At 37.9% G+C, this 25,427-nt stretch overlaps 1 protein-coding gene across 1 annotated transcript in view; it reads left to right on the top strand.

Moving 5' to 3' along the window:
- sptlc3 (serine palmitoyltransferase, long chain base subunit 3) overlaps positions 1-24,625 on the top strand; it is a 31,529-nt gene extending 6,904 nt beyond the window's left edge. Inside the window, exons 5-12 of the mRNA XM_039653259.2 lie at positions 5,449-5,573; positions 7,419-7,512; positions 11,183-11,288; positions 12,170-12,389; positions 15,340-15,466; positions 21,002-21,137; positions 22,354-22,483; positions 23,871-24,625. Coding sequence (XP_039509193.2) covers positions 5,449-5,573; positions 7,419-7,512; positions 11,183-11,288; positions 12,170-12,389; positions 15,340-15,466; positions 21,002-21,137; positions 22,354-22,483; positions 23,871-23,984 — 1,052 coding nt within the window. The 3' untranslated portion in view covers positions 23,985-24,625. The remainder of the gene's footprint in view (positions 1-5,448; positions 5,574-7,418; positions 7,513-11,182; positions 11,289-12,169; positions 12,390-15,339; positions 15,467-21,001; positions 21,138-22,353; positions 22,484-23,870) is intronic.
- Positions 24,626-25,427: the final 802 nt, after the last annotated feature.

The following is a 25,427-nucleotide window of genomic DNA, read 5'->3' as shown; positions in this document are numbered from 1 at the left end:
GCAGTTAAACTGGAATTCGTTGTCACTGTTTAATTTCACTTCCTCTGTGTTACTGCTTTTCTGTTTTTCTCCTTTTACATACACTCTTACACAGTATAATGCACATCCCTCTTAATAATATAATTTTTCATCAGATAATTAATATCCGTAGAAGTAGATAAAGTTAGTAATCTGAGATATTTTATCTTTGGGCCTATGCAGTGAATGTACTACTCTGGTGAATCTGAGCCAAATATCAGAAACAGACACGAAAAGAACACGTGATCATGAGTCATTGGAGTATTTGTGTGTAAAGCCCTTTTCGTATCATTCATTATTCATTTGAGGGATTCATTTCATTCTTTCTGCATCTCTCAGAGTCGTTGATTTGGGATATAGTATAAATATATAGTATAAGTATAAATATTCAGAAAACTTGTTTTACTAAGTGTTTAAAGGGATTGACTAATTAAAGAATTAGTAAATTCTTAGTAAAGTAGTAAATCACAGAATTACTACCCTTAAATTTGTACTGGAATGTGGCATTGTATGTATCTCCCAAGTGACATTTTATTACTATTTTACTCATAATTTATGTGATGTTATATAATGTTTGATTTTGTTTCACTATAACGTGGTCACGCTTGACAGGATGTTTTAGTTCTAACTGCAGGATCAATAAGGCCTGTGTTAGTTTTTGCTGACAGGTTTTGAGACTTCTACATCAATCATTTACAGAAATTCTGCCTAGAGTGTCTCTGTGTCTTTAGAATTCAGTATTGTGTGTGTGTGTGTGTGTGTGTGTGTGTGTGTGTGTGTGTGTGTGTGTGTGTGTGTGTGTGTGTGTGTGTGAGAGAGTTTCAGTCACCATGGACTATTTAAATGTAAGAGTTAACATTAAGTTACAGTTGTCAAACACTAATATCACTGAAGAACATTGCACTTATAGAGGAGTCGACAACATAATGGGTTATTTAAGTGTCACATTTATTGTTATGAGAGCTAAATGTTTCACCATGGTGATGCAGTCATTGTACAACCAGTGGGTGGCAAATGTTGTTTGATGCACTAATTTTTTCTTATGAGACAAAAGTTGTCTTTCTCCAGTGCGCTTAAGGGGCTCATAAACCAGAATTTTTCATTGAGCTATATCCTTTTTTGTCTTATTGGAGCTACTTGAAATATCTATTTTCTATTTTATTTTTGAAAATCATTTAGTTTGAATGGAGCCCACAACAGTTCATAGCACCATGTGTTTAAAGGAATTGTTCAAATTTTAAACAAGTTCAGTTTTAGGTGTGCTTTCGATTACTACAGAAATAATTTGTTTTCAAAAACAAGCAAAAATAGCTTTTGCAATAGAAGTCTATGAAAAAAATAATGTGGAGCTTGAAATAACAGCTGTAATCAAAATTATTCAACCCTCATTGCAAATCAGGCTTTTACAGACTTACAGAAAAAATATACAGACTTTCAGCGGTTTGCAATGAACACATCAAACGATTAAAATTGCTCAACACAACAACATTTTCCCCAAATTCAACTGAAAAATACAACTTTTAACCCTTTCACATGTACGATCCCACCAGTTTGATCAGTCTTGGTTGGTCCCTGGAGCATACGATCACACCGGTGTGATTAGAACGGTTAGTGCATCACGTCAGCAACTGCTAAATTCAAACTTGCTCTCGCGCGTTGGCTGGTGTTGAGCCAGAGATGGACACACTCAGTGCTATCAACCACATAATGTTTATTTTTGGTTTCAGACATTTAAATACACATAAGTACTAGCAAAACAATGATTTTGAGTTTGTAAAATACACACTTATGTCTATGGAAGCGGCAATAATAATCCTTTCAATTATAATAAGATGACACGTTTTATTCATATCAGATACACATTGGGTAAGTAGCTTAACATTTGACCCTATTCTTCTCCCAGTTCACCAGTCACTTACTTTCATGTACTTCGTGAGAAGTGGAGGAGTTGACGTTGTAAATCCAACAGATCCGATTGTCTGTTTGTAAAACAAACTAAAATGACGCCGCCCATTGTGCATACAGCTCAAATAACGGGATCATTATAAAGATGTTTAAACAACAAAACCCATCTACTTGCACATATTTGACAATTGTAATATCAGTGTTTCATGATATAGTTAATACATTTGTGAATATTTTTAATAAAAAAGGAAAAATTACATAAAAGCAAATCCTCATTCATTCAGCGCTGTGTTGTGGTTGTGCTGTGTCACGTGACAAGCAATGACGCGTCACCATGGAAACATTAAAGTGGCAAGTTCTAAGTAACGGTCGCCTTGAAAAACTCACGCTGGGGGGTCAGTTAGAATATTTTAAAGTTACATGTGAAAGGGTTAATAAGTTCTGCAGTCTCAAAATTATTAAAATTAACCCCTGAATAGGATCCTCAAAACAGCGCACATCTACAAAACAGGTGTTGTCTCAAGCACACCTGGTCCAACTAATGAAGCCCTTGATTAGTTGCATCAGGTGTGCTTGAGACAACATATGTTTTGTCTGAAGCTTGGGTGTCATTTGGACCTTCCAAAAGGACAATTATCCCAAGCATACCTCAATTTCCAACAAGGCTTGGTTGCAGAAGAAGACCTGGGGCCATCACAGTCATCTGAATTGAACTCCAAAGAAAATCTCTGGTGGGATTTGAATAAGGCTCTTGCAGCAGCACTCAAACCCAAGAATATTACTGAACTGGAAGCCATTGCTCATGAGGAATGTGCTTAGAGAAGGTCTTAACAGCAAAATTCTGTTCCACCAAGTACTAAAGATCCATGCCATGAAGGGGTTAAATAATTTTGAGACTGCAGAAGTCATTAAAAGTTGCATTTTCAGTTGAAGTTTGGAAGACCACTTGAAACATTTGCTGTGTTGAGCTATTTTGTTTGATTTGTTCATTGCAAACTGTTAAAAGTGCAATGGAGAATATGTTATGCTTTGCCCTTCGTGTATGTACAGTATTATTCTGGTGCAGTTCCTTGACCCATAAACGTTCACTGTAAGTTCATTTGTATTTAAGAGCTTCACTTGTATTTAACCCTAAACGTCTTTACTGCTTTCAGAGCTGTTCCCATCCATTTAAATTAAATTAGGTTAAGGTTGAGAACTTGCTGTTTTATGGGCAGTTGCTGCTTGTGTATACACTCCCAGCAGGTGAATGAGATCTATATGGGTCTCGCTCTCATTTCTCACTTGATTAGACTACTACAATACTCCAGTTACAAGTCAAGACCCCTATGTGTTTCTTGTGTATTGAGCGAGCTTCTCAGTTATTACACTGAAGTGCAGTTTAGCCACCCTGGACCTGATTTAGGTTTAATCAAACTCATCACGCTTCAGCTGCTGCTCTGCGAGGGAATGATCAGTGGTCCGGTGTAATCAATTGTGTTTTAGGGTACAAAGCTCTCCAAAGGAATCATGTAAAAGGACGGGTATTTATTCACAGACCAACACTGAGTGTTGTGCATTCACTCTTGACTGCTGTCTTATTTGGTAGGAAATATCTTTAGCCTGAATTTCTTGCTTTAAAGCTGATAAACAGACCTTTATGGTCTTTTTGCCACTTTGGTGTGTGAGAGGGGTCCATGGTAGCAGAAAATAATGGGAGCCAGACTCCAATTGCCCACATGAGTATAGTGGTGTTTTTAAATTCTTTAATGTGTATGTGTACATGGCAGTGCATTTAGATTTGAATGAAAAATGTCATTTACTTTCTAAAAAAATTCCAGAACTTTTAATTAAGTTATTTTAATTGAATTTTAATTAAGGCCGCAAACAGGATGCCTAAAAATCTAGACGCACCCTAGCGGCGGCAAAAATTATTTCACAACTAGTGTGGTCTAACATCTCTCCATAGTCGTTTTAGCTGGAAAAACCAAACTCTGGTCAGGCCAATCACATCGTGTATAGAGTCGGCGGGTGGGCTTAACATAATGAAGACAGAGTTGCGACGGTTCACCGCTACTTGAAAACAAAGAATGGCTGCTGCTGGCGAACAACTGTCTTGATTTGGCTTTGACCGCTACTATGGATGATTTGAACTGAAGCTTTTCTTTGAAACCAGAACAAAAAAAAACAAAAAACGGCACTTGAGTCACTAAAAAAAAAAAAAAAAAAAAACCTGTGTTCAAAGTTTTGCCAAATGCATACGGTAAAAGTTAGGTAAAAATATCAACTTGCTCCGCTGATGGGAAAAAGCATGGGACTCGGCCGTCACCTTCTTCGTTGCTCTGATGTTGATCGGTTGTGAATTTGAAAGACAACCGTTTATCCCGCCCCTCCGATTGAGCCCTGTCAATGATGAGTTCCCAGACCTAACATCTTGATGTAGGTCTGGCATACCAGGCTAGATGCAACCTGTTATTGGAATTTAAATTTAAGGAAGTTCAACTAAATTGCTGTAAGTGTAGTTGTTAGTTAATAATATATTTTGTGTGAAACACACAAGCATAATTATACAGACAACATATGGGGTATTTCCAGAAACATTAGATGGTATTGATATATTAGTCAGTATTCCTCTTCCTTTTACGCCTATTCAGATTCCATTTGGACCACCTGAAAGGTGTGCCCAATTGAATTCAAATTCCAACTAATGAGTTTAAAGGGATAGTTTAAAGTGAGTCAGATTCTGAGTTTTTCCTTGTACTGGTGTAAAACCTTCTAACTAATCAAGGCCTGTTTATTACTTCAAAAGACATTCTGCAGTAGTATGTAATATATATATATATATATATATATATCCAATATGTATATGTATAATACATATGAGGCACATTTTTATTTCATAGTATCAGATATTTTGATTGTTTTTGTCTTAACATCATGATAGTATAGTTGAGTATTTGTTTAGTATGTTTGTTTCCCCTATGCTGGTACTCTCTGAGCCTTTAAAACTAGTAAAACTGAAGAACACATGCTGAAATTTCTGAAATGTTTTCCTCTAAAGTGTTAGAATGCCTAATCTTACTGGGAAAAACTGTGGCCTAATAAATTCTAAAATTGTATGTCTGTGGATTTAATTTTTTTATTATTGATGTAATGTTATATTCAAGGGACATAGATGAGAGCAGACTTCTACTGTTGTTCTTTTGTCCTGTCAGAATGCTTTTAACACTTCTTGTTGTTTGTGGTCCTGAATACCTTCTGTAGTGGACATGGAGAGTTGTTGGCTTGTATTTTATTTGTTCAGATCCTCCAGTTATTGATAATCGCAAGCAGAGTCAGTCTCTCAGTTTTTTCTTCACTTCCTCTGGTCTTGTGGTTAAAGAAAGTGGTCAGCACATGTGTTGCTGACATGTTGAGCTGTGGTGCACTGGCCTGTGACATTTTCTGTTCCCATTTATTGTACAAAGAGACAAGTCACCAAGGAGAATTTTGTGAACTAGTTTTCATAAAAGTGTTTGCTTATACTTTTCATTATCTTTTTTATAGGCAACTTCATCATCCATGAGAAACTGGAGCGACATGTGGCTGAGTTCTTGGGCGTGGAGTCTGCCATGGCGTTTGGAATGGGTTTCGCCACCAATTCCATGAACATTCCAGCTCTAGTCGGAAAGGTCAGCATTTAAAAATTAATCCTTAACGGTGCCTCTTTATTTTTTACATCTGTGTTAAATAACTCAATTTTATCTGCTGAAGTGAGTTCACAAGTGTTGTATATTAATCTATTATCTCTGGGCGCCTGCTATTAATTGCCACAATAAAGAGTTTTTCACGCACTACAGAATAACCCAATGAACCAGCACACTAAACAAACCCTTTGTTAAAAATGACGCTCAATCAGATAAACAAGCACAGTTAGAACTGACACTGTTTGTTTAGGGCATCTCATTAGGGGTTGTTTATACTGGGCCCAATGATGTGGTTGTCATAACCAAATCAGATGAGAAGACTCAGGATCTGGATGTGATCCAGAAGGCTGGGGGACTTTCTTAAGGATTTTGCTGTGGGGGATGTTCTTCCCTTAAGAAAGTCCTCATAATGTATGTTGATGTCTTGAGGTATTAGTAAAGCAGTGAATTCAACAACTTATCCCTTCTGGAGGAGGTGTCAGTTCAAGGCGTCTCAAGTTAAAGAGGAGATGACAGCAACCATTGTTGAATCAGGCCAGGCTCTTGTGGTATTGAGAATTTGTCATCCAGTTCACAACAAAAGATCTGAATGTTAAAAAGTTCAATTCATTTGAACAAAACCATATTTTCCTAAGCTTAATTTCAATGAACTGCTTCTCATAGTTGGTAAAGCTGGCGACAGCTAGCAACACCAAGGCTGGGGTTCGATTCCCAGCAAACACGCTCAGTGATAGAATGCCCTGTAATGGTAGCCTGGTTAAAACCAGACCATTCTCAGTTGTAACTGAGATATGGTCTAGCAAAGCGTCCTCGACAAACCATTTCCAGAGGGGCGTCACCAACGGACATCGCGGGTAGACCTAAAACCAATCAGAGCGATGAATGAGATGACGTTTGCTGAGCGGCGGAGAAACATCTCCGAGTGTTCTGCTTTTCTCAGTTTTTAACAAAAAGGAAACGTTCAAATCGCTTAAAAACAGATGCGATAGCTGATTCGAGCGAGTGATGTTCGACTGCGGCGTCCATCTTTTTAATCTAGGCTACAAAATCTGCTTCAAAATCCCACCGCTGTCATCATCGTGTAAATCACGCCCCAACGTTTCTGATTGGTGCCGCGATTTCTGCGGACTGGAAATGGGCTTGAATGAACTTTTTGCCAGACTAACTTTCAAAGCAAATCTAAATTTGCCGGAAGTTGTCTGGGTTTTCCCAGGCTACTGTAATGGTCCATTCACACACAATGCATGTTTGCATTCTACTGTGCTCTTGATCACCTCTTGGGGATTGTTTCACCTAGTCCTAAAACATAGTTGAAAAAGTGACAAGAATACTTTTGTGTGCAAAAATAGCGACATTATTCAACAATCTCTTCTCCTCCACATCGTTCTCCTACTTTGTTGACGTAGTGTAAACAGTGCATCGATTCTGGGTTCTACGTCAGAACGTAGGCTCACCATTGGCCAACGACACATGCATGTGATGCTGACGTAGGAGCTAGCCAGGAATGAGCCGACATTCTGACGTAGAACCAGTACTTTCTTAGGTAAGTATACATAAGTGAACGTACTGTAAAATAAAGTACAACCCTTTTATTTTTGCTCTTTATATTATTGTATGCTATTTAGTATGACTTTCTGTAAAACAGTGTTTTAACTCTAAACAGAGTTTTAAAAGGTGCTATATAAATAACACTTGACTGTTTGTGATCGCGTTTTGTATGACCTTCACATTATTATTTCACACTACAACATGTTATTGATGGATTCCTGCTTTAGATTCCTGCTTCGTAATGTGTTCAGAGCCATGCAGTAACATATGCCTTGTTTCCAGGGCTGTCTGATCCTGAGCGATGAGCTAAATCACACGTCCCTTATCCTGGGAGCTAGGTTGTCGGCCGCAACCATTCGAGTTTTCAAACATAACAGTAAGTACATATGACATTTAAATATCACGGTCACAGTGTCTTCAGTTATCAACACAAGTTGCTTAAGGTTCAACATTCTGAGTTGATCACCTTCACAGTTTGGGATGGTTAGCCGAATAAGTTTAAGCATTAGCCTGCAGTGAGGCATATTTAGGGTTTTAAAATGGCTGTGCTTTAGGGAATCCATTGTAGTTAATGGTATTCTTGTGTAGCTACTGGATGACTGGTGTCCATCTTTCTCCAGAGGATGGAATACATGATGCATGAAGAACAAAAGCTTGAATGTACTCTCACAGTGCCATGTAATTCTTGGTTGTAGGTCTCCTTAAGGTGAACCTTGGAGACTCTAAATGCCACTGGCTGACCTGAAAATGGTCTTGATAAAAGTGACAGAGGAGACCCGACTGCATCGCACTTTATAAGTGGTTCAGGTTCAGAACTATAGAAGGTCACTTGAGGTCAACTTGGAATCTCAGAGATCTGATTTCATTGAGAGTGTATGATGTAACATGGGCGGATAGACCAACGCTACTTTGTGTTATCGAAGGGTAACGTCCCCTTTTGGAGGAAAACAAACGGATTCCCCTGAGAACAGAACTCGCTGTAGATCTGCAAAGTTTCTTGATAGCAAAAATGGCACAAACTTAAAGAAGCTATACAGGGTTACAGAGGTGTCCTTTTGAAATGGTCGAAAACTGGATTAATGACCCCACGCAGTGGCCAAATATGGACTATTCTTCAGACATCTACCACTATCTCATGGAATCACCAAGTAGCCTTTTTTTCATTAACACACTCACGGTATGACGATGAGGCCATGCCACTTATCATATTTAACTATTTAAGCTATTGACATAGTTTTGTTGTCGACTAGCTATACTAGTTAGAAAGATGAAGCTGCTAGCAGCTAACGTTACGTGATTAGCTCTCACTAGGCTCAGACATGATAAATATATCTATATATAGAAAGCTTTAAATGTCTTTAAACGAAACAATTCAAAACAAAAAGAAATAGGCTACTCTCTGATTACGTAATCGAATGCAATGTGGATTTCTAGGCGTTCACGGAGATCGCTATCAAATATGTTAAATGATGGGGATCACTGTCAAATCTGTCCCTTGGAAAAGTAACGTTGCACTGATTGAAAAAGGAACTACATTACATTACCAAATTTTCAGTAGTAACACGTTACACAACTTTTTAATTGAAAAAGTAGTTATGTTACTGTTACCTGTTACTTCATAATGTGTTACACACAACACTGCTAGGCACGCTAAATTGGCTGTTAACTGATTTTACTGTTGAAATAGTGGCAGGCATGTTATGACTTTTCGACGACAACTGCTCTTGGCTACAGTGCATGTAACAACACGAACGGCAGTAGATCAAGTCTTCTAGGCTAGATAGGATAGCGTAATGTCACAACATCCGTTTTGATTACCCTATACATACATACCTTGGCCCTATACATATTTTGCCGTACATTGTAAACCTTTTTACAACTTCCTAGCACTTTCTAGAGTAGACACAAGCAGAAACAAGCTAAGTCCACTTTAGTCCTAGCCTGCCACTATTTCAACAGCATAGTATAGCTTAGTCACTAGCTTAAATCAAGTTAGATATGATCCAAGTGACATGGCCTCGTCGTCTAGTTTGCTATACTCTGAGTGTTAATGACAAACAAAAAAATAGGCTACCTACTTGAGGATTTCTGCGAAATAGTGGTAACGTTAGATTTCTGAATAGTCCATGTTTTGCCACCGCGTGGGGTCATTATTCCAGTTTTCGATCATTTCAAAGGGACACCTCTAACCCCGTATTCACTAGCTATCAAGCCATTTTTGATATAAAAAAAATGAGCAGATCTAGAGCGAGTTCTCAGGGGAATCCGTTTGTTTTCCCCCAAAAAAGGGCGTTACCCTTCAATGACACAAAAGTAGCGTTGGTTTACATGATGAGTTAATGATAAACATTTACTTTGAAGGAAATGAAATGCATTAATTGTATGATAATCCAAACCTGTTTAGCAAACATTTGCATAGACTGGCGTAAAATGGTATGATTCTCTGTTGATACCTGTACTCCTGCAGAATAAATGTTGTCAATGCAGAACAATGAATGTATCGCGAGCATTTTGACTTTTAGGACATGTTTGTTGACAAATATCTACGACACTAACGCTAGCATTGCCATTTTGATTCTTTATCCGTCATCTTCTGAGGATTGCGCAATGGTTAGAAGTTGGAAAATTCCACATCCAACTTGATGTGAAAAAAACAGCATAAATTCTGCAGGAAGGTAGATATTATTTATCTCTGCTCATTTGCACATTTGAATGCAAACAGACTCAATTTGTTCAAATGCTCAGAATGTGCTTTTGACATTGGAAATACTGTCATTGTCATATTGAATAAACTAGTGATAACTAAACATACAAGTAAACAAAGATTTAGCCAAACATAGTTTGACATTTATCCCTCCATGCCTTGTTTCATCTAGTACTACGTTTCAATTACTACTTGTCAGTTCTTCTTCTTATTGTTGTTCTTAACCTGAAACCTTTGGCAGATCCTTTTATGTGAGTGTAGTGTTTCAGGACTGCATGGATAGTGAAAGCAGGCCGCGTCCACATTGGCCTTCACTGGCCTAAATACGTTCACCTGTTTGAAATGAGGCCACTTTGATAAGAGACATTCTTTTCTTTGGGCTTTGCGTCACTTTTTATTCATAGAGACTGTAGAGAAAGCAGGAAGTTTTTAGAGTAAGAGAGATGATGAAAGAGATCAGTATGAGACACAGGCTAGACTCAAACCTTTGATTTTGCAGTTCAACTCTGCCATCTGTTGGCTAGTTTGTAGTGTAGCCATGTCTGGTTATCTTAACTGGGTTTTTTGTTTGTTTGTTTTTGTGTGTGTGTGTGGGGGGGGGGGGGGGGGCAGTCACACATTTGAACTTATAGATACAGATACAGTCACACATTTAAACTTAAAAATAAAACACACAATAAAATATGACCAGCCAATATGCCGTTAGAGCTTTGTTTTACATAAAATCGTTATTTATTTCCCTTTTCTTTCCATGTTTCAGCCTTTTCCAAGCCCTCCCCTAGGATACAATTATTGGAAAGTCTTTTTTTTTTTTTTTTGTTGCAGTAAGATGCAATTTAGCCTTGGTTAATGTTTATGCCAAAATAAATCAGTTCATTGAACTCAAGCAATTCTCCTTGATCCATAAACACCCTCACACTCCCCAAAGCAAATTAGGCTTATTTTGTTGAGGTTGGTCACTTATTTTGGGTTTTATTTTGCCAGACCCTTGCCTGCTTTTTTTTCTAGCAAGGTCTGGTAACACTGCCAGATTGTGTCTCAGTAATTGGACACATTTTTTTCCTTTCCTTTCTTTATGCCTTACAATAGCTTGAATGTAACTCTACATCCTTACCTCAATTAAGGAGAATGTTAATGTTCTATGAATATGCTAATTAGCCCCACATCCACTCACTCACACCAGCTCAGAGATCCACTCATTGATGGTCACACGTTGACAATGCATTTGTCTACAAGGCAGTTTGTGAGACACCAGCGATTTCAAACCCCGTTTTTAAGACTGTCTTTTGTTTACTTAATACCTGATTGTGTCATAATGTGCCTGCTTTGTGCTTGGTTGCAGACATGCAGAGTCTAGAAAAGCTGCTGAAGGAAGCGATTTGCTCAGGGCAACCCCGAACCCATCGCTCTTGGAAGAAGATTCTCATTATGGTAGAGGGCATCTACAGGTGAATGTTTACAATCAATCATATTCACATATTCATTTACATACAATCATATTCACTCCAGCCTTAATGTAAGCAGCTACATCAAATGAAAGAGGATGCAACTGCAAATTAATAAAATACCTTTCCTACGAAATTATAGCTCAAATTGCTTTACAAAGTAGCAGAAAGTAAATTAAATGATGAAAAAAAAATAAAAATCTGTTGTTGGAAAACAGCTACAATGTTTTGGATTTCTGGCACCTACTTTGGCTGCAGTGGAGATAATGAAATTGTCTATGCCTCTTTAACACCGTTGTGATCTGTAATGTCACGCATTTGGACACTGCCTGTTTGATTGTTGGTTTATTGAGGCCAAAGTCTTTCCAGCCTCGTGAGCATTGATAACCCTTGTTGTAAGGTCATTTATTGCATAAATCTGTGCTCAGTGGGATGTGACGTGAACACTGAACGTTCATAAACTTAATATGAAATTCACACATGATTATAGAAGATTTTAAACGACTCACAAACTTGCAACCAGATCAAAACATTTACAGTGCCTAGTGCCGTATCTGAGACAGGTGTGATTTTTCAGGACATCTATTTCAGTAATATCTGCCAAGTAGTAGAGACGTGTTACTGTATAGTAGTTTTGATGGTAGGTACTAAGTATTTTAAATGTAAGTTAATGGATTATGAAAAAAAAAAAAAAATGTATATGAATTTTTTATGTGTATCTATTTATCAGTTTTAATTATAATATTTAATATTATATGCACTATAATAATACAGTTTAAATATTTTAATAATTAATTATTTCTACATATTTGCCTATTTCAGTGATCTGACTTCTAACTTTTCTTGCACACATTTTAACTGAAATCTTTGTCCTTTTCTTTCAGTATGGAAGGCTCTCTTGTCAGGCTGCCAGAGATCTTAGCACTAAAGAAGAAGTACAAGGCTTATCTGTACCTCGACGAGGCCCATAGCATCGGGGCTGTGGGTCCCACAGGTCGGGGAGTTACAGAACATTTTGGAGTGGACCCCAATGAAGTGGACGTTCTGATGGGCACCTTCACTAAGAGCTTCGGGGCTGCTGGCGGATACATAGCTGGCAAAAAGGTAGGCATTATGTAATACATTACTATCAAGTGCCTTTTAACAAAGCATTTCCTGAGGCACGAAACCAGGCCAATGTTTTACAGAAATTCAGCCCGTTGAGCTACTGTTTGTCATTTGGTGACGCTCGTGGTACAGAAATGCACAATGCACCAGCATGCACACCACCCTCCCTTCCTGTTTTTTTTTCAAGCGCACACACATGTTTTCATTTCATGATGTGAAACTACATATGTTACCCAAATGTCACTGACGCTCCTGCCACAACACCACCTCTCTCATCTCATTACTCCATTAAAAAAGACCACTTCACTTCATAACCACATCACGGACATGGCAGTTGATTATAAAAGACTGAAAATGAAAAAGACTGCAGGTTTTTTAAATTACACATACTTTGGAGAACAGAGTGAGGGGAGAAGAGAGAGAGAGAGAGAGACCCCACAAGTGCTTTAATATTAAGTGTGTTATTAATAAGGTGAGACTGTCGACCAGCTCTATTTTGTGGGTCTAATCAAAATTGCAGGTTTTCATAGAATGCTTCCTAACATCTGTCTATTATGTATACTACCTTTCAAAAGTTTGGGGTTGGTGATATGTTTAAAGTGTCTAATGCTCGCCAAGGCTATATTTATTGGATCAAAAAAACTTTTACATCCTGAAATATAATTGCCATTTTTAAAAACAAGCTGTTCTATTTGAAATTGTTTATATTTTAAAACATTATTATTTAACTGTTTTTTAGCAGCCATTACTCCAGACTTAATTGTCACATGATCCTTCAGAAATCATTTTGATTTAGTGCTCAAGAAACATTTCTATTTACCATCAGTTTTGAAGACATTTGTGTGGCTTAATATTTTTGTGGAAACTGAAATGTGGAAAAAATCAAAAGCTCAAAAGAACAGCATTAATTTGAAATGGCAATTTTCTGTAACATTTTAAATGTATTTACTGTTACTTTTGATTCATTGAATGCATCCTTGCAGAATAAAAGTGTTGATTTATTTTAAAAGAAATACATTTTTGAACGGTATCAATCAAACTTTTGAACGGTAGTGTATAAAGAAGTAGTTTTTCTGATTTTCACATCTGCACACACTGACTAAATGTGTTGTTTATTTTAAAAAAGTAAATACAATTTTGATTAATATTACCTTGGACTATATAAAATATAAAATCGTTCTAAAATTTGAAATTTTTCTACGATTTGTCTCAGTTGTGTTGCTGGTCGACGGACCTTTTTAGTCATGCCTGTCAACTTGTCAAAGAAAACTTCTGTTCCCCTTCACATAGGTTTACTTTTTTGCTTTAATAAGGTAAATCTGCTCTCAGCAGTACTAAGGACACTGTACACAAGCACAGAGGGAGGTACACAAAGAGAGCTGCCAAATGGCTCCAGCCAGTCCCTCGCTCCACAGATGTGGGTGGATTTCGGACACGTTCTCTTAACTGACTTATCTTATGCTGTTACCACAAAGCTCCCAGGACCTAAAGCACTGCAAATTTTGCACTCTAAGTGGAAGCAGATGTTTGCTTCGCAGATATTCCCCCTAAAAACCCCTTCGCCCACGTCCTCAAAGTAGAGGACACATCTGGATGCAGAGACCCGTGTGCACTGCGAGGTGCGTCCCCCTCCCCTCACTCCTCCACAGTGGATAGAGATGTCTGAGGACAGAGATTAAGAGCTCGATACTGGCCCCGGCTTCTGCTCAGAAGCATTTTTATTGGATGCAGGACAGAAGGGGCACAATCTCCAAAGCTGATTGTTTGTGAAAGCTATAAACGTCTTTGTATGCCTCACTGCCTCAAGCAGTTAGTGCTGTATTAGTCACAAACAGACACATTTGAGAATTTTGAGAAGCTGTCATTATCACTGGATGATCAGTGTCTTAGGTGTGTGTTTTCATCTCCCTCTAGTGGTGTAGTTCGGACAGCACAGTGTTTCAGGTCATTTTAAAGGGACAGTTCATCTAAAAATTAACATCAAGTCATCCTCAGGCCATCCAAGATGTAGATGTCTTTTTTTCTTTAGCAGAAGCGTAAAGAAGATTTTTTAGCTGAAACCGTGGTCCTTGGTGACTCATATAATGTAAGTCAATGGCTTCCGTCACTTTAAGAGTCTAAAAACAATTTACAAGCAATATAAAATAATACCTGCTCCTGACGATACATTGTGGTCTTTTGAAGCAGTGGATTACAGGTAATAATGTTTTAAATATTGTTCAGTTTTTTGCACATACCGATCGTTTTGCTGCTAAGACCTCAATGATTTTTTTTTTTTTTTTGCTTGTATTTGTTTGTTTTCTTTTACTCTCAGAGTGATGGTAGCCATTAACTCGCATTATATGAATCAACGAGGACCATGATTTCAGATAAATTATTTGTTCTACTGAAGAAAAAAAGACTTACATCTTGGATGTCCTGAGGGTGAATTAATCTGAGGGTGTACTATCCCTTTAAGGGACATTTAAATTCAAATTTTTTAAAGGTTCGCCTCTTCTGAAGAAATCTGAGGTTAAAAAAATCTTGCACAAGCCCGCAATACATTTCTCACGGATGATCTGCTAGGTGTTCAAGAGTTTGAACTTACAAATCTGTCTTTAACCATACTGCTACTTGTGAAACATTGACACTGAGAGTAGACCATTGAATAGTTCAAATGGAAGCTGATATTTTTATCATAACTTATCACCCTTATGTAAATATGAAATTTCCTTATTCATTTTGATATATTTTATTTTTTAATGAATTTTGATGATTGATAATTCAATTCAATTATGTTTCAGTAATAATTTATTATATTTCTAGCCCAGTATTAAATTAATTCGTCTGTGAACCACAAAAGAGGGTTTTAGGCAAAATGTCTGACATAAATATGAGTAAATGATGAAAATGTTTATTTTGGGCTGAAGTGTTCCTTTAATAATGGACATTTTGTGTTTTTCTGCAGGAGTTGGTGGATTATTTGCGGGCTCATTCTCACAGTGCAGTGTACGCTACAGCCATGTCCCCACCTGTCGTGGAGCAGATCATCAGGGCAATTAAATGCATCATGGGAGTCGATGGCACAACAGAAGGTTAGTAATAAAGCCTTGCAAAGACCCTGAAACAATACTTAGACATTAAATTGTTAAAGAGACTGTCCAGATTTGTGTGTGTGTGTGTGTGTGTGTGTCCAGAAGTCACATTACAGATGCACCACTTTACACTTGATGTGTCAGAGGACATTGAGACCCACAATTCAAACCTGTCAGTCATTGTAATATCAGAAGACACTGAAATTCTCTACCCAACATTCTCCTTAAACATGGGGAATCCAATGGGAAAGAGATTCACATGGATTTAATAACCAAATAAAATGTATTTCACCACAGCGTATAACTCATGTAAAACAGATCTCAATAAAGCAATGGGACCGGCTTAAATAGTCCTGCAGACCTTTAGTCAAGGAAAGTTCACATATTTCCAGGTATTAAGAGTCCGCAGAATGGCACCAGATGTTATAAGGCTTTTTCCCAAGCTGCCTTCTGTTTTTGATATGCGTTAATCCATATATTTATGTTTTTAGAGAAGACATTGTGTTTCATTTTAGTTTCACTGTAGTTCACACCATGAGAGAAAAGACTCAAACCACGATTAAGTACAGTAAACCGTAGTTCAAATACAACAACAAAAAAGCAAAATTGTGAAATATTATTACAAATTAAAATAACTATTTGGGTTACATTTTATTTTAAGGTGACGTAGTTACATTGTACTTACTCAAATAAGCACTGAGTAATATTAATTAACTACATGTGTTTACTATATAGTTACAATTAGGGTTAGGGTTTGGTTTTAATTTGTAATTATGCATACTTTACAGTTATTACTATGGTAAGTAAGTATGTCACCTTAACATAAAGTGGTTCCCTATTTTCTATTTTAAAATGTAAATTATTTAAGCTACAGTACTTTTTCTGCAGCCATTACTCCAGTCTTCAGTGTCACATCTTTTTTTAACTGACCCCAAACTTGTCAAATCATGATGTCATATCACAACCAGTGTCTGTAGAAATTTTGTGTATTCAAAGTCTAGTGTGACCATGGCTTTAGAATCATGCATATGGTTTATTTATAAAAAAATAGTACTCCTCTAAATCAGAGACTTTCTTTTTAAATAGATTACGTTTGAATCCATATAACTATTTTAATTAAAACTCCCCTGCTTCAATTGACCAAGTGGTTCTAGTCCAAACGTGTCCAAAGAGAATCTTTCTAGGCTTTTTTTTTTAATTGTTGAACACTGTGATGTATATATCAGACTTGGACAAGCTGCCCATGGGTGTCATAACTGGCATGATATGCAATTCTGTGGAGGGTGAGTCACACTGTTCGGAAAGTTCGAAAAATGCTCCATATCGCTCTGAATTTACAACACAATAGGCTGCAGCAGACCTGAACGATACCGTGTCCATGACTAAGTGTTTGGTTGGAGCTTCACCTGCTCTTTCTAGCGTCTGCCAGTATTGAGTGTTTCAGCTGAAGAGTTTCTAATGTAATGAATGTTAACAGCGGTTGTATTCGTTCCACTGACATGCGGTCTTTTGAGCTTGGCTTTACAGCACACCTCCTTTTGAAATACCTGCCAGTCGGTTCACAGGTAATTATATGCAAACATGCTGTTGTTTTCCAAAAGCTCAGGCCCTGGTGCCAAAGAAAGCTGGAGGCGGACCTGGCCAGCGCTCAGAACTGCATGATTCACTCCATTAAAGATGGAGGAGAGAAAAAGTTGTAGACTGAACTGAACATGACAGAGAGTGAAAAGTATTGATGTTCATTGAGCTACTGATGTGTCTCAAATCGCATTAAGTTGTTAGAATTATATCTTTGTGGTTCGAACCACCAAAGTTCGGATTACTAGTCCGGAGTGGTAACCGCTAATCTACTGACAACCACATGGTACCATGCGGATCTGAATCTGTGCTTCTTATTTTACCCCAAGTCTCCAATTGTGTGCCAAATCCATTGTATCCTATATACAAGCCAAGAGTGTCTTGGCAAATAATGAAATTTGTCTACCATTCAGCCTAACAAAACAAAACCAGCTGGTACTGTTTTTCAAATCGACTCACTCCACAGTCCACACACACACACATTAAGAGGCGTTTTCAAAAGAATACAGAAATTAGCCTCAAAATGTAATGAAAACTTATAAAGTCCATAAGACAGTTTCACTGTTTTCTTCCTGTTGTTGTTTGTTACTATGTTTTTGGATCATTTTATGAATGGGTCTGCTCTGTCTCAACTAACTACTTAATGGTCTTAATGAGGGGCTATTAAAAGAGCGATCCTGGGATTTGAACGGCAGAGCAGATGATGTCATTTCCTGCCTCCTTCTTTGGGCCCCTTCCATAGTCTTTTAAATACAATCAGTCTATGTCCTAAAGGGAACTAAACTCTTCTTGATTATACCTGCAGAAATAAGGGTGAAATATATATGTTCCAGTAGCCTAAGAAAGAGAAAGTTAAGGTATTGCTAAGACTGTTTTGTAAGAGCCGTAACTGCTGGTGGTATGGCTTTATGCCACTACATTATGTTGCAATTCTTTGGCCATTTTCCCAGTGTTTTCAACTATATTCAAGTAGAAAAACTATGAAACTTTTTTAAGCAAACAGCGAAGTAAAAAAAAAGAAAACTGGAAAAGAAGTTGGCTAATCTTTGTGCCAGCTGTTTTAGGACTAGTTTGTAGACATATTTGTTCTATGGTTTGCAGACTCTGCCTGACATGGTCTGTTTGGTCTGTTCGTGCTACCGCAGAGTGGGCGCAGACTCTCTGAGTGCTACAAATTGCCGTAACAACAATTCAGTGTATTTTCAAACAATTCTCAGTTATACAAAATATCATAAATAAGATCAAATCATAGCCACGGGACAGATAATTAAACATGATATTTTACTGTTTTACTAGTAGTCTATATGTTGTATTTATATGGAGATGAGTGGCCAGTTGCATAAACAGATTTTCTCACTGACATAAAACTGTGAATCTGAAAAGTAATTTGCTAGTTGCTCAGATTAGTTTTTAAGACCCAATTGGCACTTTTACACCAGCATGTCGAATAGTTCTTAGAACGTTACGTAACGGTTCCAGTTATATTTCCATTTGAGCTTAGTCGCCACTCAGGATTGGTCTCTCTCTCTCTGTTGCCTGGCTACCAGTTTCTCTGTAGTTGGCCATGCGGTCAATTTGAGCTGAGTAAACACGTTAATAGTAAAATTAAAAGAAATATCTGGTCATCCTCCATAACGTAAACGTAAGAAAATGAACCTATATCTGTACCAGCTGGGCTGGATTGGCACAGAATGAAATGGTTAAGCAATGAGAATGGTTCAGCACATCTTTACTTAGGATTGTCGAAAGGAGAGAAATCGGTCCAAAAATCGCCCCTAATGTGTGGTGTGTGACGGGTTAGAGTAGAGATTTTGTTGAAATGTAAACATTGGTTAGAAATGTCTAAAAATCATTTACTGTTGAACAATACAATTCTTGATTATGTCAGTATATAATGTTGCTCAGCCACTCGATTATAGTTTAAATAAATATAGTTCATAGTCCTGTGTTGGTTTCATAGTATTTCTTATTTGACCACTGCAATTGTTTTATGTAACACATTACAATAATGTCTCATTCGTTAACATTAGTTAATGTATTAACTTACATAAACTAACAATGAGCAATAGCAATACTACAGTGTTTAATAATATTTAAAGGGACACCAGGCAGGAATGCTGTTTTTGTGAAACAGCGACCCCTAGAGTAACTGTGGAGTACTTGTTTTTAAATTTACTGTCGTAAATACCACTCACGGAGAGCGTGACATGTTACATAGTATACAGCAGTTCATTGTGTTTAATTTGTCGTTTAATAAGATCTAATATATGTTGTTAGTGGTGAGAATTTTCACGTGATTAAATACATGTCCCCATGAACTTTAATGGTCCAGGGGAAGAACTTTTGCCATGTGTGTGTCACAGGTTCTGGGTTCTAATCCCAACTAATAGTATAGTTTATTTTCCTCATCAAAACCGATTGTTTATTAGTGGCTGTATTTCAAACAGGGACATGTTTTTTGTGCATTGGGTTTTGTGATTTCACCGTAATGAGTCTCTCAGTCCACACTACTGCGTTTTCGTTTAAAAACGAAGAATTAAAACGAAAACGATCTCCGTCCACTCTAGCGTTTTACCTGCGTATTAGAATTTATCTCCGTCCACACTAAAACGACTGAAAACGTGGATCACGTGACCATTCACCAACACTGGGCATGCGCGCGCCGGTGTAAACAGTGGTTGGCGAATCAGGGAAAGATACGTCATGACTGATGACACCCAATCATAGAGCCGAGCGTGAGCCTCTGCGTCATCGTTTGTAAACTCCTCCGTTTTGTCTCGTCCACACTAAAACGCCCTCTGAAAATTCAAAACGCAGCTGCAGCGTTTCTAAACTTCTCCGTTTTAGGTCTTCGTTTTTCCCGTTTTAGTCTGGACGGGAGGTGCAAACGTAGCAAAAGGTCTCCGTTTTTAAACGAAAACGCAGTAGTGTGGACGGGGCCTGAGTGCGTGTCCGTTTAAACAGTGCGCGTCACAACAGACCACTGAATCACTGAAACTGATCGTAACGGCAACGAGCACTTTGGTCACTTGATTTTAAAAACAACACATTTCAGATCGCCTCTTATTTAACAAATGAATGAAATGAATGCTCTACTAGAGTTACCTGGAGATGTTTTATTTGTTTGTATTGGTACAACCGTGCTGCGAGATGTTTCAATGGGGATATATCACACCCGCGCGTATGCTCGTTCTGACTCCTGCTCTTTCTCTGTTCCTCCGACAATGCTTTCCTAGCTTTCTATATCTTATATGCCATGACGATAGTGTGACAAACTCCATCCCTCTCGACCTTGTTCCTGGATATGTGCAGTGTTTCCGTAAAGGAATATGTTACATCGCGAGAGCTGATATCACGCGATACTTCCTGATGCTGAGGCCGGCGGCTCGCCGCACTGAAGTTGCAATTGAATTGCAAGCACCAGGGGGGAAAGTTATATAACCATTTCAATAACTCTGAAGCTGTTAAATTAAGCTAAAATAACTGCATAGTGTCCCTTAAACACTGATTTAAACTGTTATTTAATATGAAAAATACAGTCGTAATGTATTAGTAGACATTAAAAAATTAATATGAAATAAGATTAATAAATGTTGTATTGTTCATCATTGGTTCATGTTAACTAATGAGACCTTATTGTAAAGTGTTTTTTTTTTTTTACAAGGACAAACATATTAGTAATCGGTCTATAAATAAATATAGGACATCTACTGTAACCGATACTTTTTATTGCCTCATCCCTCTTATCCGTAGTACACTCCATTCAAATACAGTCCCAGTGGAGAATTAAGATTATTTGCACTTTGAGATTATTTGCACTTTTCCTTTTGACCTACAGTTGCTCTGTTGTAAATCATGACCTTTACTTTATTGTAGACTCCCATTTATGTCTCTCCTTTTCCAATGAAAGCTAACAAATTCTCCTCGATGACGGCTCTGTCTGTATCTCCCCCGCAGGCCAGCGAAGAGTTCGGCAGCTGGCTGAGAACACGCGCTACCTCAGATCTCGACTGAAGGATATGGGCTTCATCGTTTACGGCAACCAGGACTCTCCAGTGGTACCGCTCCTGCTCTATCTACCTGGGAAAGTTGGGTAAGCAGCTCCCCAAGCCAGTAACCTGTTTGGATTACAGATTCTAGCAGCGTTCAATTCACACAATTCACACAGTTTACACAACAGCACCTCCAGGCTCGCATTTACACGAACCCCATTTAGTCCATTTGCGAACTCTCAGCTTTGATCGGCGGACCAGCGAGAAGCGAAACATTACATCTCTTTGTGAGCTTTTTTTCGCGTCTGTGCATCTTCTTTGTGATTTAAGAACAGTTTCCACCGTCTGGACACTACAGTAATCCTCCTTTGAACTTGTGAACCTGCCCACATTTCGGGCTGCCAATAAAACAACAATGCAAGGCTTACATGGGTTACAAAGGTGATAGCTTTGAATGCCATGTGAAAAATGTACTGACTGCTTGAGGACACCCCAACAAAAGCTGCAGTCATCTTCACTGGTCATTCCAAAGAAGGCGATGTGGTCTTTTCAAGAAGACGTTGGATCATAGCCATCTTGGATGGTCTGGTTGATCCATGAATCAGTGGTGAGGAAAAAAAACAAGAGAGGCAGAAAGAAAACATGACATGCGAGAGGCTCATCACCGCACAGGCGTTTCAGACTCCTCCAAAGATAACAGCTTCCTGGCACACCAACAAAGGCCACGGCAGCTGTGAGGCCTTTTAAATCCAGCATTCACTCTCCGTCGCCGCTCTGTTCTCTCGATGCTGTCGTCTCTGCTGACAAAGTGGAGGCTTTTTCCTCCTCCTCTCGCTCTCAATCTTTTCCTCCTCCATTATACCTTTCCCTTTGCCTTTCTCTCCTTGTCAATCCATTTCTTTTTCTCCCTCTTGGCTAATGCAAATGACAGTCCAGCTGTGTGGTTTACAATGGATTTCCCTTCACTCAAAGGGTGAGGAAAGGTAGCAGACAGTGCAAACTCTGAATGAAAATCTCGACAGCTTTACTCTGCATAATGTTTCTACTTTGAGTATTAGATGTGCTAAAAAAAAAATAACTTGTCCATGACCATGACCATGTGATATCTAATCACGGCCTTGGTTTGTAATTGGAAACTTAAGTGCGTAAAAGGTTTTGAGGAAACAAGCGATAGAAATGCATCTTCTTCTTTCAGGGTTAGTGTGAACACCTTCAATACCATTAATCGTGACATTATATTGCACTAAGCTGAAGTTATATATGCAAGATGAAAACCCGTAGTGACAAGCCAAAATGTTGCTCATCTTCTGCTCAAAGGGCGTTCTCACGGGCCATGTTGGAGAGGAAGATTGGTGTTGTAGTTGTAGGCTTCCCGGCTACACCCATTACAGAAGCCAGAGCTCGCTTCTGTGTGTCTGCCGCCCATACCAAAGAAATGCTCGACAAGGTAATAAACTACACCACCCAACATATTACAGACTTATCTATCTCTATTTTGGTATTCTTTATTGATTTTTTTTTTTCTTACTGACACTTAGACTTACTTTACAGTGTTAGTGTTACACAAGACAAGTAAAATGAAAACAGGTGTTCCAAAAAGACGAATCGAAAATTTTCATTTAAAAAGCTAAAACATTTAGTGTATTTCAAATATTTCTATATGAAGATATTGATATACATTTTCTGTGTGATACATTAAAGGAGTAGTTCACTTTAAATTAAATTATCAGCAAAAGTTTTTTTTTTTTTTTTTTACTCACCCCCATGTCATCCGAGATGTCCATGTCATTCTTTCTTCAGTCGAAAAGAAATTAAGGTTTTTGATGAAAACATTCCAGGATTTTTCTCCATATAATGGACTTTACTGGGCACCAAACGGTTCAAGGTCCAAAAGACAGTTTCAGTGCAAACTGCAAACTGTTCAAAGGGCTTTAAACGATTCCAGATAATAAATAAGGGTTTTATCAAGCAAAACAATCGCTCATTTAAAAAAAAAAAAAAAAAGTTTACGTTATATACACTCAAATGGTCGCCTTGCTCTGTTCTGTGATGCGCGTTCGTGCCTCTCCTGTCCGAACTCATTTATCAGAATGAACAAATCTTTTTTCGTGTCGTTTGGTTCATTCAACGAACGAAATGAACAAGTTGACTCTGGAAAAGATTCGTTAATTTTTGATGAACGAGTTCGAATAGGAGAGTTACGAACGCGCATCACAGAACAGAGCAAGACGAACATTTGAGCTTATAATACTTAAACTTCGTTATTATTATTTTTTTAAATGAGCGATCGTTTCGCTTGATAAGACCCTTATTCATCGTCTGAAATCGTTTAAACCCCTTTGAACAGTTTTGCACTGAAACTGTCTTTTGGACCTTGAACCGTTTGATTCCCATTGAAGTCCGTCCATTATATGGAGAAAAATCCTGGAATGTTTTCAACAAAAACCTTAATTTCTTTTCGACTGAAGAAAGAATGACATGGATATCTTGGATGGTAAATGGACTGAAGTTTTTTAAAAGTGAACTACTCCTTTAACGGATAATTATTTTCATGTTATGATTTTTGGATGATATTAAAGTTCTGTACTCTTTTGTTTAAATAACTGAAAGATACAAAACTAAGGCCTGGTTTCACAGACCTAAATAGAGTCGTAAATTGCTTAGCAAATGTTTTAATTCCAAATTCAAAGCACCTTTAATGCCTCAAACATGCCACCTAAAATTACCACAGAAACGAAATAATTATTTTGGGATATGTTCCCGACAAGAAACTTGAACATAGCAATGTCAAAATATCTCACATAGCCTGACTGAATAGCCTAATCTCTATCCAGGTTATCCAGAGCCTTGATGAACTTGGAGACTACATCAGGGTGAAGTTCTCTCGTCATAGACTTTCTCATCGGCCAGTGCTGTACGATGAAACAGACTTTGAGCTAGACAGCTGATCATTCACTCTCATCATTGTGAATGTGTTGGCACCAAGGTCACCTCAGTGTAAAAGAAAAAAAGTCTTTTCGCCCCCAAAAAATGTGCAGTGTTTTCAATAGCTTTTAAAATTCTCCCTCCTGTGAAGCATGGACATTTATGTGTATATACTGTAAAATGATATTTAATTGTTTTTTTAACTGCTGTTGCCCAGTTTTGTGAAATTTGTTAAGGGATTGTTTTTTCTCAGGGGATTGTGGGAAAAAGGGAGGGGCTGCGACGGCTGTGAACATGTATCAAAAGCTGCTCTAAGTATATCAAACAATTAACTCCCTTAACACTGACCTACATCAAAACTCTAGCTGCGGATAAGAAACCCCTTGAAGTGGCCCCATTTTTTTTATCCTGCTGCTAAGATGGACTGATGAAAGACCTTCATTCTGTGTTGGTTTGTGTGTTTGTGTGATCCACAAGTACATTGATTGAAAGAGATTGAACTAGGCTGGGCGTTGTAGACCCAGTGTAGCTCATTCACAGTCATTAAACATTCATGCGTTGCATCTTGCAGGTCCTTCTAATTTAAACTGTTAGGCATTTATTTGTTATGTGCGCGAAACTACTTCTGATTATAAAATAATAATAAAAAAGAAACATTTATGGACTGATTGTACTTGTAAATTAAAAGTTTGCTTGGAAAGTTGGAAAGAATTCAATGTCATTGTTTGTATATTTCAGATACAGGATTTTTTTCACTCACATTGAAACATTTAGTTTGATCATAACTAGGATTCAGAGCCATAGAATCAGTTCTAATTCAGAAATGCTTTCACTTCATAAACACCGCACCCGCGTGCGGTGCAAGAAGTGTAGGCTGATTTCTGAGGTAATGACTCTTATGAATCGGTTCTTTTTAATGAATAATAAACCTACAATCTAACTCTTGATTCTCGAATGAACACCTTTTGAATCAGTAAATCAGTATCAAATATCGCTTCCGATGTAGTCCGATCAATTCCCAAAACTATTCTCCGTCAAATTTGAACCATTAAAGAACCATAATCATTGAGGAATCGGGCTCAGAACATCTCTATAGAAACTGTATTTACCACAGTAAACACCAAAGCATATAGTAATTACCTCTTTGACTTGTTTGCTGCAAAACTAACAAAAAGTACTGTCTGCACATGTTTTAAATGTTTAATTGTTACATTTGAAAGAGACCCAAACGTGCCGTCTGAATGCTGGAGCTCAACATGCCAACTATGTTGCACACAGGCCAATATTCACATAAAACTAGCAATTAGTACAGAGATACACATTCCGCAGGTGTGGGGTAACCGCTTGATTAATGCTGGGAGGAATCAAGACAGATAGTAAATGCTGCAGACAGATGAGGTCTAGTCTGCACTTGTTTTATTCATGTTTGAAACAATGTTTGTTATTTCAAGAATACCAACACCATA

The sequence above is a fragment of the Pimephales promelas genome, chromosome 11 (assembly GCF_988280905.1).
Source record: "Pimephales promelas chromosome 11, fPimPro1.hap1.1, whole genome shotgun sequence".
NCBI classification, from domain to species: Eukaryota; Metazoa; Chordata; class Actinopteri; order Cypriniformes; family Leuciscidae; genus Pimephales; species Pimephales promelas.
The sequence above is the reverse complement of the archived record's forward strand: the minus strand, read 5'-3'. Positions and strand labels throughout refer to the sequence as shown.